Source organism: Frankliniella occidentalis, unplaced genomic scaffold (genome assembly GCF_000697945.3).
Source record: "Frankliniella occidentalis isolate FOCC.00 unplaced genomic scaffold, Focc_3.1 Scaffold29, whole genome shotgun sequence".
Classification (NCBI taxonomy): Eukaryota; Metazoa; Arthropoda; class Insecta; order Thysanoptera; family Thripidae; genus Frankliniella; species Frankliniella occidentalis.
Genome location: NW_026267159.1, coordinates 326,865 through 338,168, shown reverse-complemented (window position 1 = coordinate 338,168; position 11,304 = coordinate 326,865). Strand labels below are relative to the sequence as shown.

The following is an 11,304-nucleotide window of genomic DNA, read 5'->3' as shown; positions in this document are numbered from 1 at the left end:
ATTAAAGAAGGACGCCAAGTGCAGGGTGCACAGATGGGTGCACGGGGTGCGGAGGGTGCTCGCGGCCGCCGGGGCAACGTCCCTTCGCCCTGCGCCCGGCCATCAAGGTCCGAACCCTATCGGCATTCTGGCCCAGCGCCCATCGGGCCAGCCCATCGCGTGTGTGCTCGGCAAGGCCCCCGTCCTATACACGCCGGCCCGGCCCCGCCCCGCCCGGGACTCGCAGAGGGGAGCCTTCACCTTGGCGACGGCGAGCAACCCTCGCCTCGCGCGCACACCTGGCCTCGGCAGCACGGCGAGCGCGGCGAGCGGCCCGCGGCGGCGGCATAGCGACACCCCCTCCGTGTGGGAGACAAAGACGGACGAATGTGTGCGGAGAACGGGCTGCTTAGCATATCTTCGATTGGGTCGGCCGCTTGCTGCCGCTGCCGCTGCCATGCCTCCAGCCGCCGCGAGGCCGGATAAGCCGGTGTCATCTCCCGCCTCCTCTCCACGGGGCTCAGATCTGGACGCGTTGTTTGGAGTGACGTGGCGTGTCGACTTTGCAGGCCGCTGTCGCTGTGCACCGCCAACTGCCGCTACGATGTGGTGCGCAGGGTGTCCAAGCGCTTCGGCATGAAGGACGTCTCCGAGGACGAGCCGTGGAACCTGTACTGGACGGACCTGTCCATCTCCCTGGAGCGGTGCAAGGACATGAAGAGGTTTCAGGTAAGTGGGTCCCGCGCCCGGTCGGGGTCGGTTTGTGTCGCCCGGCCCATGTGCACACGGCCACATGCCCGCCCGACTGAGGCCGCTCTCGCCGACATTGATCTCCGTGTTATGGATTCTTTCGTCCGTCTCCGCCTCCTTGAAGCTGCGCCTAACACGCACATTCGCCGTTTCCAGAAAATCAACCATTTCCCCGGCATGGCTGAGATATGCCGGAAGGACCTGCTGGCGAGGAATCTGAACAGAATGCTGAGACTTTTTCCAAAAGACTACAACTTTTTTCCGAAGACATGGTGCCTGCCTGCAGAGTGAGTAGTAGTAACTTTACAACAACAACAAAATCGAGGCAAAATAACAATCTTTATTATTTTTTCTCCTTATTATTCACAGCTTGGGTGATCTAAATACTTACGCTAGGACGAGAAGGAATCGAACATACATTCTGAAGCCGGACACTGGATGCCAGGGGAAAGGAATATACCTGACGAGGAGTGTACGCGACCTTAAGCCACACACTAGAATGATTTGCCAAGTGTACATTGCCAGGGTAAGTCCACCCAGCACTGAGCACCTCGGTCTTCGTCATATTTCTTTACTGAATGAGTTTGACAATGCCTGCCTTTCTCCCTTAGCCGTTTTTGGTCGACGGTTTTAAGTTTGACATGCGTGTTTACACGCTGGTGACCTCCTGTGACCCGCTCAGAGTGTTTGTCTACAATGACGGCCTTGTCAGGTAATACAGGTTGGTTCTGTTTTCCTCCCCTGTCCCCCTCAAACACACCCGCCCCCACCCCCCTATCCCTGACCTTCGCAAAGTCACGTCCCGATCACACCACCCTGTCCGTCTGTCTCTCCCGCCCAGGTTTGCGACCAGCGCCTACCACGAGCCCAACGGCCACAACACTGCCAACGTGTTCATGCACCTCACAAACTACGCCGTCAACAAGCACAGCAGGACTTTCATCGTCGACGAGGAGGCCGGGAGCAAAAGGTAGGCGCGAAAACCCGACGGCGCGAAACCCACGTTAAACGCGTAGAGGAAAGTTCTCACTATTCGCGCTCTCCACAGGAAAATCTCGACCCTCAACAAGTGGCTCGAGAGCAAGAACTACGACGTGGTGGACATCTGGGCGCGCATCGACGAGCTCATCGTCAAGACCCTGATCGCGGCGCTGCCCGTGATACGGCACAACTACCACGCCTGCTTCCCCGCGCACGACTTCACCTACGCCTGCTTCGAGCTGCTCGGCTTCGACGTCCTGCTCGACCACAAGCTCAAGCCCTACGTGCTGGAGGTGCGTGCAGTGCTGTGCGGAAGTTTTGCCGGCGGACCTGCTTCGCCCCGCCTCAACCAAGGATTGCAGACAGTCGTGGGCGGTCGTGGGCTTCGTTCGGACGCCAAGTTGAACCAGCTTCTTAATTTAGACCGATGAGGCGTCAAAATGATGTCTTCTAGTCTTCCTTTGACTACCACAAGTTCTTCTCCATGATTTTTGCCACAGGTGAACCACTCGCCCAGCTTCCACACGGACGCGCAGATCGACCGCGAGGTGAAGGAGACGCTGCTCATGGACACGTTCGGCATCCTGAACCTCGGCCAGTACGACAAGAGGAAGGTCATGGAGGAGGACCGGCGGCGCGTGCGGGACCGCCTGCTGCAGAGCATCGCGCACCGGGACACCGGGTACGTAGCGGGCGCTTAGGGCGGTAGAGGGTGCTAGCGGGCGGGATCCTACAAATCGACTACATCGACTACATCGATGGCATCGAATCGTGCGTGGATGACGGAGACGTCCTTATCCTCCGCCAGGTCCGACAGCAACGTGCTGACGGCAGACAGCAACCCGTGGAAGGCGCAGTTTGACTGGGAGGACAGCAACATGGGCAACTTCCGGCGGGTGTACCCGGTGCCCGACGGGCAGCCGGACAAGTACGAGGCCTTCTTCCACCAGAACCAGAGCTCGCTGTTCCAGGAGACGGCCGCGTCGCGGGCGCGCGAGGAGGCCAGCAGGCAGCAGCGCGACCTGCACGAGGTAGGCCGGGGCCGGGGCCGGGGCCGGGGACGCGCGGCTCCCTCTGTGGCCGAGGACTGGGCTGACTCGTGGTCCGCGCGGCGCAGGGCGCGAGGCCTGCGGGGGCGGGGCAGAAAGAGGCCGTAGAGTCTGCCATCGACGAGCAGGCCAAGAGAGTCTCCGAGCTGCTGAGCCAGGTGCGCTCGCGCGCCGCGGTCCGGGGACCACTGTCTCTGGAGGTGGCGCTCATCACGTCGCGCCCGATCCTGTTGCAGGTCAAGCAGAAGGAGGAGGAGGCCCGCCGCTCTATGACGCTGGCCCGCCGGCGCGAGTACGAGCGGCTGCGGCCCGAGTCCCCCGGGGTGGGCGCCGCGCCCGGCACGCTGCTGAGGAGGAGCAGGAACTCGCGGGGCAAGAGGGGCGCCGCGCAGCCGCCGGTGGGTAGCTGGTGGAGAGATACTCGAGTCGTTGAAATTTGACCGAAATTCGTTGAAGTTTCAGTCGAAGTTTAACTGAAGTTCGTCTGAAGTTCACCAAAGCTCGTAAAGTTCATGACAACACAGCTCCGCCCGTCGAACTTCAAAAGAAAATTGAACAAGGCGATTATGACGCATTGGGACCTTGGGGATCTCTCTCACAGCCCCCTATTCTGCCCGACAGGCTGCGGGGAAGAAGCTGCACGCCAAGTGCGTCCTCAACTCGTTCCTGCCCGAGGCCATCGTCGAGGCGGAGGAGTCGGTCCGAGCCGCCGCGCTGCAGGAGCGCGGCCAGCTGGTGCAGAGCAAGGGCATCGTGCAGCTGGTGAGCACCGCCGCCGCGACTCAGCGCGCTCAGCGCCCGACCGGCGAGGGGTAGGCAGACCCGGCCTACGCGTGTGCTGAGCTCGCTGCCTACCCCGCCGCCGCAGCCCGCGTGTGCTGAGCGCGCTTGGCGCCGCCCGACTGCCCCGCACTTTGTCGCTGCCGTGGACCGTCCTCCTGACCTGACTCACCCCACCCCGTCGCTCGGTCCCGACAGATCTACCAGATGATGAAGGAGAACAAGTCCCTCTGCGCCGAGGACCTGCGGAAGTACGCCGCCCTCAACGCCGAGCCGCACTCGGGACACTCCCAGGGGCCGGCGGGCGCCCCCGGCACCAACGGCGGCCCCCGCCGGGAGGACGACGCGCACCGCCTGCCCTCGCTGCTCACCCTCATCCAGAAGACCACGGCAAGTGGCTCCTCCCACCCCTACGGCTGTCGCCCGCTCGTGCTCCCGGCTTTGGAATTGATTTTCCCAACGACGCCGTTGTTGCAGGGCCAGGGGCACGCCGACATCAACCGGGGCAAAGGCGTCGTCGATCCCTACGGTAAGTGACGGAGGGGGTGTTCGTTTGTCGGCACGCCTCTCTGCAGTGTGGGTAGTGTAGATTTACGTGTGTGTAGCTGGGAACGAGCGGTGCAGTGCCAAATGAGAGGAAATGATTAATTCTGACCTCATTTGTGACTCCCTCTTATTTTGGTCGCAGTGATTCTGTAGTGCTCGCCGGCTGGTGCAAGCCGGGTCTGCCTGGCTCAACTCCGGAACAGCAATGCAGACCAGCAGTAGTTGCTTGAATATCATACTCATTGTGTAGGCATTGTGCTCTAATTCTACTAGATGCCTGCTTGTGTTAGTGTAGTCAATTAGAAATCTCAGCATCTTTGTATTTCTAGGCTTCACATTGATACTAAAATTCTCCCGCTTTGTGAAAGCAAATTAAAGAGCAAAGTAAAGTAGACCATATCAGCCAATGAGTGCAATCATAAAGAAAAATAGAAAGTAAAAAAAGGACACAGATGACGTCTGCACCTGAGGTAACATCGTTGCTCCTAGTTGTCAAAGTTTTGAATAAGCACAGGGAAGTAGTATTCTGACTGTTATTCTGCAGAGGCGTTGGTGACGGGTCTACCGGGACCGTGCCCCATTCCACCGGGGGCTGGGCCGACTGGGCCTGGGCCAGCAGGGGAGTCGGCCCCGCTAGTCGCAGCCGCTGTTCCAGCAGTCTCCCTCCCGCTCCGCCCTGCCCTCTGCTCCAGGACACCAGGTGCTCAAACCGATTATAAATCCAACAAACACTTGCAGCCACCCTTTCAATCATCCAGTGTCTACTTAACATGTTCATGGGGTTACCTCCAGGTTTCGGAATGACCTGCGCGGAGGCTCCATTCTGGGTGCGCCCGGGATTGCGCTCCTCAGATCTGTGGAGTTCAAACTACATGCTGCTGTCCAGTCAAGCAGCCCAGGCGGCCCACCAACTCTACACTCAGTCCCAGGGTCAGGCTGTACCAAGAAACACCCGCTCCACTCTGGGGCGACTCGTATCCACCTCTTTCAAGTTGCACAACCTCGAGAAGCGTCATCCAAAGCCTCAGGTCCAACAATTGTGACGACTTTGGCCCATCTAAGAGTCAGGAGAACTGGAACAGTTGGAATTTTGAAGCCAAGCAAATTTGAGTGACTGCTCCTTTTCTCTGCCTCCCCATGTTCAAATAATGTAAATACAATTGTAATAATTATGTCATTTTGCAAAACTGTTCACTGTGACCAAGTTTTAACTATGTGTGATAAAAAATAAACTGTGAAACTTTATAAATAAAATCCCCCTGAGGAATAAATATATCAATGAACTGTTCAGAGCCGGAGGTAGTTTAATTGAATTTTAGAAGCAGAACAATTTAAACTACTAACAGATATAAATCAGTGTCAGCTTATGTGATTTCTATACACTTATCACCCAAGTTTCGGGTGAAAAATTCGGATAAAATTTACATTCCTAGTTTTAACCAACTGGCCTGGGAACAGACTTGTCGCCCTTGTCAGCAGCAGCAATGTAGATACGCCATTCCCTGTTGTTGTCCGGGTCGTCGTGAGGATGGGGAGTGGGATGGGAAACACTTGGACCCTAGAATTACAAAGTTTCCTTGTGAATAAAATGAGCCATCTAAAATACATTAACAGTAATGTGCAGAGGATACGTACAACATCTGGATAGGCCTGCTTGTACTCTTGAATGGTCATTTCTTCAATGGGCAGCTTGCTGTCCAGCGCCTTCAGCTCCTCCTCAAGTTCAGCAACAAGCTTCAAGTTGCCTGCTTTGCAGTTAGCCACTTTCTGGTCCTATATATAGTAAATTTCAACAATGGCATGAGACAAAATGATACAGCACTCACGCAAGTGACTGGTTAAACAAATAGATCCTTACGTTTTCCTTCTCAGAGTTGTTGATCAAATCATCAACATTGCTCTTGGGGTATGGAACGGAGATGGCTTCGTACTTCTGCTTGATGGCATCAACGAATGCAGGGCTAATTTTAGATTTGTAAGCAGCCCAATCAATTGCAGGTGCTTTCTCTGGGAGGACAGCAAGCCTATACAGAAATGAAAATACAAGGATAGAATGATAGAAAAGCTGTGAGGCAAAAGAAACATTTTTTTAAAATGATAGTCATTCAATAAAATCTCTCTCTATAATGTGGTAAAGCATGGATGGCTTCTGAAGTGTTTCGAAAAAATGTACCACAGTAAATATTACGCTGCTCTTTGAAACAGTAGAGCGAACCATGCAAATGATCATGAAATGAGGGACTAAAACTGATAATAATCCGATGTCTGTGGACGACTCATAACCTCAAAGAGTATCGATGAGCCTGCATTTAGTTAGTAAAACACGCAACTAGTAATACTGGCAGTCAAACAAGACATCTTATAAGAACAAGCCAAAGCATTGAATGACAAAGAATAAACTAAAAGAGTGCAGATAACTGCAACAAGAGTACGTCACTAGCTTGCGACCTTACCTCCTCAAGAAGGCTTCATGGTTCTTCTTCAGCGTCAGCACTTTGCTCAAATTCGCGTCATCTTTCAAGGGAAAACGTTCGAGAAGTGAAGGCCAGTTAACTTTGGTTCCAGCAAATCGTCCAGCTGCCATCTCGGAGATCGACGAAGGGCAAATTCACTTGTGAAAATGAGGAGTAGATGGCGAGGCCGCCTGTCTGTCTCTGCGGACGGAGGTCACACGGCAGACGACCAGATGCCCCCCCCCCTTTTCCTTCGATATAAAATCCTCCCTGCATTAGAGTATTTTGCTTTGATTCGTACAGAAATTGTATGCAAAGAAAGCATTAGATAATTCTTCACCTTTTCAAGGCTTTGTTCTACGAATTTCTTAAACCAAAGACGTGTTAAATGTCCATTTATAAAACTTTTACACTGTCTATAATATTGTGTCATCTATTCGCAGTTATGGTAACATGTAATTTCCCTTCCCTTCAAATTCAACCTCTTCAACCTGTGAACTTTCTACTTTGATTTCTGCAAAAAAAATTATTGAGGCATGGCCTCCAAAACCCTCTTAAAAAACCTATTCAAGATGTTCACAGCTTAATTTTAGTTGGTGAGCAGGTGCAAGGAAAATGGTGCTTTTACATAGAATTGTTTTTTGAAAAGTAAGTCCTCTGTCAAACTAGGTTAGTCCTAATTTTACTTTTGACATTCATTCTGTAAGGAAGTAGTGTCACAAAGTGTATTTGTAATTTTACTTATCATTGTTCAATTTTTGTCTTCTATTATAGCTTAGTGTGAGGGCCTCTTTATGATCTCACTGTTTAATTTGTTGTTTGGTCAGAGTAGCCACCTATCATTATTTGCATCTTTATATCTTTGAAAAGGTAAAGGACAGCAAAATGGATTATCTTGTTGAGGCTGTGGCCCTGGGCATTGATGCCATAGCTTTCGGTGTTGCTTATCACATGTTCCAATTCAAGAAATCTGCTATTAAATCAATTGAGGTATTTGCCTTTCTATTTTATGTGACTGATTTAGAGGAAAGAGTTAAGTTGAAGTTATATTTCGTTTTATTACTATTTTCTTTTCCAGAATGTTCAATATGTTGAAATTGACGGGGGTCTGTTTGACCGAGTGGCCAATCAGCCAGGCCAAAAACTGGATTATGTTGTTGTACGAGGGAAGGTGAAGGCCCTCAGTAGTCCAATTCGCAGTCAAAATGCCATAAATACTTTTGGTGTTGTGCAGAAATTCACTACTAAAGAGCACCTAGTTACTCGTCATAATTTTGGCTTTTGGTGTGTTATTTGCCACTTTGTACTGTTCTCCTTAGAGTAAATACCCTGACCTAATGACAAGATCATTTTCTCTTTTTATTCAGGAGTGAACGCGAAAGAACCATTCAAGAAGTTTATAATTCAATCCCATTTGCACTTCAGAGTGGAAGCATTGATATTGAAGTTTCAGATGCACTCTCAGCTTATTACCTAGATCTTGAAACAATCTCTGATGTGTATGAACCTACTTCTGGAAGTTTTGTTGACTTTATCTGGGGTAAGCCTAATCAATCCAAAATGTATTATTTATCATTTTTTTACATTTAAATACACAGTGTTCAGTCAGTCCCGTTTCAGTGAATGGTTATCAAAGCTTGCATGCAGGTGTAGCATGCATGCTACTTTACCCTTTTGCAGAAATATGGCTGGCACGTGTACCATATATCTAGTAGTTACAAGATGGCATTGTTAATTGTCCTTGTAGGGTTTTTTACCGGTCTACGACCTCAAGGCCTACAGAAGACTGAAGAGATGGTCAGAGAAGGTGTCTTAATGACAGGCATTGGTGAACTGGCTATTACAGAGGACCAAGCATCACTACGTTTGCAACCATCTCAAGATGGGCTCCCATTTTTCTTGACATCTTTGCCACTCAATACTCTCTGTAAAAAACTTGAAAGTGAGAGGCAAACATTTAAGTAAGCAAACTTTCCTCTCATAGTGTGTGGTACTTGTTGAATAGAATCTTAATTATGTTTTTGTTCTTAGGTACTTAAGTATAGTGTTAGGAGTTGTAGGACTAGGGTTGGCTGGCATCATGGCTCATCGGTATTACAAAAGTTGGCTTGAAAAGAAAAAGGAAGAGGAGCGTCTTCGTAAGAGAGAACAAACAAGGAAAGCAAGAAGACAACGAGCTCGTCCTGGTGAAGAACTACCAGACAGTCAACTTTGCATCGTGTGCAAAGAGAACCCAAAAGAAGTGGTTCTTCTACCATGTGGACATGTGTGTATTTGTGAAGACTGTAGTGAGGACATTTCTGACCTTTGCCCTGTTTGTAGAGCAGAGATCAGGTCACGGAATCCAGCATACATCTCATGATACTGTCGGAGAATTAAAGAGCTTGTGAATTAATATGACAAGGTATATTTCCTCTCCTGAGGAGTGATGTCTATTTCTTATAAATTTTAATTTTTTGTTTTTTAATAAAATGAAGTACATAATTAAAATTGTTTTAATTTTAATGAATATAAACTATGAGGTTGTGGTAAAAGTTATCCATCTTGATTTTTTTGTTTTGTTTTAGGAGAGATTTTTTTCCACATAGTTGTTTTAACTTAAAAATCACAGTTCACTATCCTTGTCTTCTGAGCGTCTTGCTGTTCTCTTGCTCGGTTAGCTAGACTCGTTTTCCCTATTCCAAGTTTGGGTAATCCACGATTTAGTCCTTCCAAAAGGACACATGCCTTGCACAGCTCCTGGGATGATACAGATCCACATCTTGTACATTGAGTACGCACTGGTAATTTAACATCATCTTTAACTTGTAGACTTTCCCCTATAGAAAAGATGTACACCAAATACCTAGATTAGAATTGAAAAAAAAAGACACTTCAAATGCAGAATAATTAAGATCATGTACCTGAGTGGATAATATCCATAATTACAGAGGGACGAATTTTTTCCAAGTCTTTCAAAAATGCCCGTGCATGGCCTCTATATGCATTGGGAGCGAAAACACATTCTGTGCTGAAGTAAACTAATCTTTTAAAGTAAGCATACATCACAATTTCCTTTTCATAGGTGTACTTCAATGGTTTCACCCTGGGTATTGAGCCCTCACTTTCACTTGCCTGTTAAAAAAAAATCACAACAAAAGTTTAGTGTCAGTGTCAACAGTAGGTTATATAGCTCTTGACCTTACTAATTATGTGCCTCACAGTTATAATGGATGTGCAACGTTGCAGCCGGGCAATGTCTCCTCGTAAAATATTCATAAGGACAGTCTCTGCCAGGTCATCTGCATTGTGGCCAGTGGCAACACAATTTACTCCAAGCAGAGTTGCACCTCTATCTAGAGCTTGCCTTCTAAAGACACCACAAAAGGTACAGTTATTCTTTCGACCAACCTAAAATGGTAAAGTATAGTGTTTTGATTATTTAACAAAAACAAATGTGTGGGGGAAAAAACTTCCAAAAACTTACCTGACCAACAATGGCATCCATGGTCCAACCAAATAATTCTTCATAGGAGAGAATTTTCAGTGGCATCTGATAATCATCTCTATTTTGTTTGACTGTTTCTAAACTATCATCGCGATACCCTGAAATTTACATTCATTGTAAATGAAAAAGTACGCAACTTGTTGCGAACTGAAATTTAGTTAATGATTACCTGTAATTCCCTCATCAATTGACAAGAGAACTAAGTTGAGTCCATAGTCATGTCTTTCATTTAGTACTTTAAGAACATAGGCAAGAACTGTTGAGTCCTTCCCCCCTGATGCAGCTACAGCAACAGTATCTCCTTTTTTGAAGAGGTGGCCGCTCACAATTGTGTTGTGAACTTCTGTTTCAAATGCCCAAAAGAAACAGTCCTTGCATAAGGCATCGCCAGTCTTCGGTCTCTGGAGAATGGAAAATAGCTCAAAAAAACTCGATGCAAGGCAAAATATAGCGTTTAGCAGAATGATGCAACGAAAACATAACCTATGCAGGATGTAAACTGACCTTCAGGATAGCGTTTTTACCGCAACTGGAGCTACACTTGACAGGCATGGTTACTCTCGAATATTTTAAGACCTGCTTGGGGGATCAAACAGGCTCCGTCACTGTTATAAGTGCGCTATAGCCAGATTTTTCTCCATTTAGTTGCCTGATGACAAGCAGACAGTCCACCACATGCATGCATGTGCTGTGTACTACTGCTAGCAGAACAGCCAACTCACCAGTAGAACGATGCACAAATCTACCCAAGCGAATAATCTTCCTAGATGCTCGCCACTCCGCACTTTAGTGTGTACGACTTCCCCGCAGTACGGAAGGAGGGAAGCCCCACTGGGACACCTTCATACATGTTCTCTAGGCTGCTCGATTGTGGACGGTCGTTGGCCCCCTTGGCTAGCCCGTGGTGGCGGGATCGGACGGCGCATCGACGACAGTCAGTCCGGTCCGGAATCCGTAGCCTGCCGTTGCCGTCCACCAGTGCCACCAGTCACCAGTCGAGTCCCAGACCGTCCGAGCCAAGATGCTCGCCTGTCACGCCGCGGGTCGTGGCCGGCCGCGGCCGCGTCTGATCACCTGCACCGTCGGCGCCCTGGCGGCCCTGGCCCTCCTGCTCCTCTGCGCCCCGGCGGGCGTGGCGGCCGACGGCGAGTACGAGGTCCCGGACCCCATCATCAAGGCCTTTAGTCCCAAGGGACTAAGTGTGTCCATCCCAGGCAAGTGCCAGCGCAAATAATTGAATTGATTGTAATCTGTACAGTTATTCGTCGAAAGGGGGAGG

The 11,304-nt window shown here is 49.5% G+C and overlaps 5 protein-coding genes across 13 annotated transcripts in view; 3 read left to right on the top strand and 2 right to left on the bottom strand.

The window, feature by feature from the left end:
• LOC113202635 (tubulin polyglutamylase ttll6-like) overlaps window positions 1-5,543 on the top strand; it is a 24,435-nt gene extending 18,892 nt beyond the window's left edge. For 3 of the 5 annotated variants that reach the window (XM_052265725.1, XM_052265726.1, XM_052265729.1), the window contains 14 exons: window positions 549-708; window positions 886-1,016; window positions 1,099-1,255; window positions 1,341-1,441; window positions 1,571-1,699; window positions 1,778-2,003; window positions 2,211-2,392; window positions 2,519-2,741; window positions 2,996-3,157; window positions 3,381-3,521; window positions 3,738-3,929; window positions 4,017-4,068; window positions 4,630-4,785; window positions 4,878-5,543. In XM_052265725.1, the coding sequence (XP_052121685.1) occupies window positions 549-708; window positions 886-1,016; window positions 1,099-1,255; window positions 1,341-1,441; window positions 1,571-1,699; window positions 1,778-2,003; window positions 2,211-2,392; window positions 2,519-2,741; window positions 2,996-3,157; window positions 3,381-3,521; window positions 3,738-3,929; window positions 4,017-4,068; window positions 4,630-4,785; window positions 4,878-5,128 (2,263 nt within the window). In that variant the 3' untranslated portion in view covers window positions 5,129-5,543. Of the gene's footprint in view, window positions 1-548; window positions 709-885; window positions 1,017-1,098; window positions 1,256-1,340; window positions 1,442-1,570; window positions 1,700-1,777; window positions 2,004-2,210; window positions 2,393-2,518; window positions 2,742-2,995; window positions 3,158-3,380; window positions 3,522-3,737; window positions 3,930-4,016; window positions 4,069-4,227; window positions 4,556-4,629; window positions 4,786-4,877 lie in introns of those variants that run through there. The other 2 variants (XM_052265728.1, XM_052265727.1) reach the window with 2 other exon arrangements.
• LOC113202696 (ATP synthase subunit d, mitochondrial) lies at window positions 5,372-6,777 on the bottom strand. The gene is made up of 4 exons (XM_026417062.2): window positions 6,539-6,777; window positions 5,944-6,109; window positions 5,721-5,858; window positions 5,372-5,643 (listed from the first exon to the last, which is right to left on the bottom strand). Exons 1-4 carry the CDS (start codon window positions 6,667-6,669, stop codon window positions 5,521-5,523), a joined length of 558 nt encoding a protein of 185 aa, XP_026272847.1. The 5' UTR covers window positions 6,670-6,777; the 3' UTR covers window positions 5,372-5,520.
• Window positions 6,778-6,900: 123 nt separating this feature from the next.
• Window positions 6,901-9,028, top strand: LOC113202653 (mitochondrial E3 ubiquitin protein ligase 1). Of its 5 annotated transcripts, none has more exons than XM_026417024.2 (6): window positions 6,901-7,186; window positions 7,409-7,528; window positions 7,617-7,822; window positions 7,906-8,078; window positions 8,286-8,499; window positions 8,570-9,028. In XM_026417024.2, the coding sequence occupies exons 2-6, from the start codon at window positions 7,424-7,426 to the stop codon at window positions 8,898-8,900; spliced, it is 1,029 nt and encodes a 342-aa protein (XP_026272809.1). In that variant the 5' UTR covers window positions 6,901-7,186; window positions 7,409-7,423; the 3' UTR covers window positions 8,901-9,028. The 5 variants fall into 5 exon arrangements, with proteins under 5 accessions (XP_026272809.1, XP_026272814.1, XP_026272793.1 ...); XM_026417029.2 differs by having other exon boundaries at window positions 7,371-7,528; XM_026417008.2 differs by having other exon boundaries at window positions 7,366-7,528.
• On the bottom strand, window positions 9,020-10,750 carry LOC113202683 (cytoplasmic tRNA 2-thiolation protein 1). The gene is made up of 6 exons (XM_026417041.2): window positions 10,530-10,750; window positions 10,195-10,426; window positions 10,005-10,123; window positions 9,740-9,928; window positions 9,442-9,652; window positions 9,020-9,357 (listed from the first exon to the last, which is right to left on the bottom strand). The coding sequence occupies exons 1-6, from the start codon at window positions 10,575-10,577 to the stop codon at window positions 9,137-9,139; spliced, it is 1,020 nt and encodes a 339-aa protein (XP_026272826.1). The 5' UTR covers window positions 10,578-10,750; the 3' UTR covers window positions 9,020-9,136.
• Window positions 10,751-10,939: 189 nt separating this feature from the next.
• LOC113216876 (beta-1,3-glucan-binding protein-like) overlaps window positions 10,940-11,304 on the top strand; it is a 5,920-nt gene continuing 5,555 nt past the window's right edge. Inside the window, exon 1 of the mRNA XM_052265685.1 lies at window positions 10,940-11,239. Coding sequence (XP_052121645.1) covers window positions 11,047-11,239 — 193 coding nt within the window. The 5' untranslated portion in view covers window positions 10,940-11,046. The remainder of the gene's footprint in view (window positions 11,240-11,304) is intronic.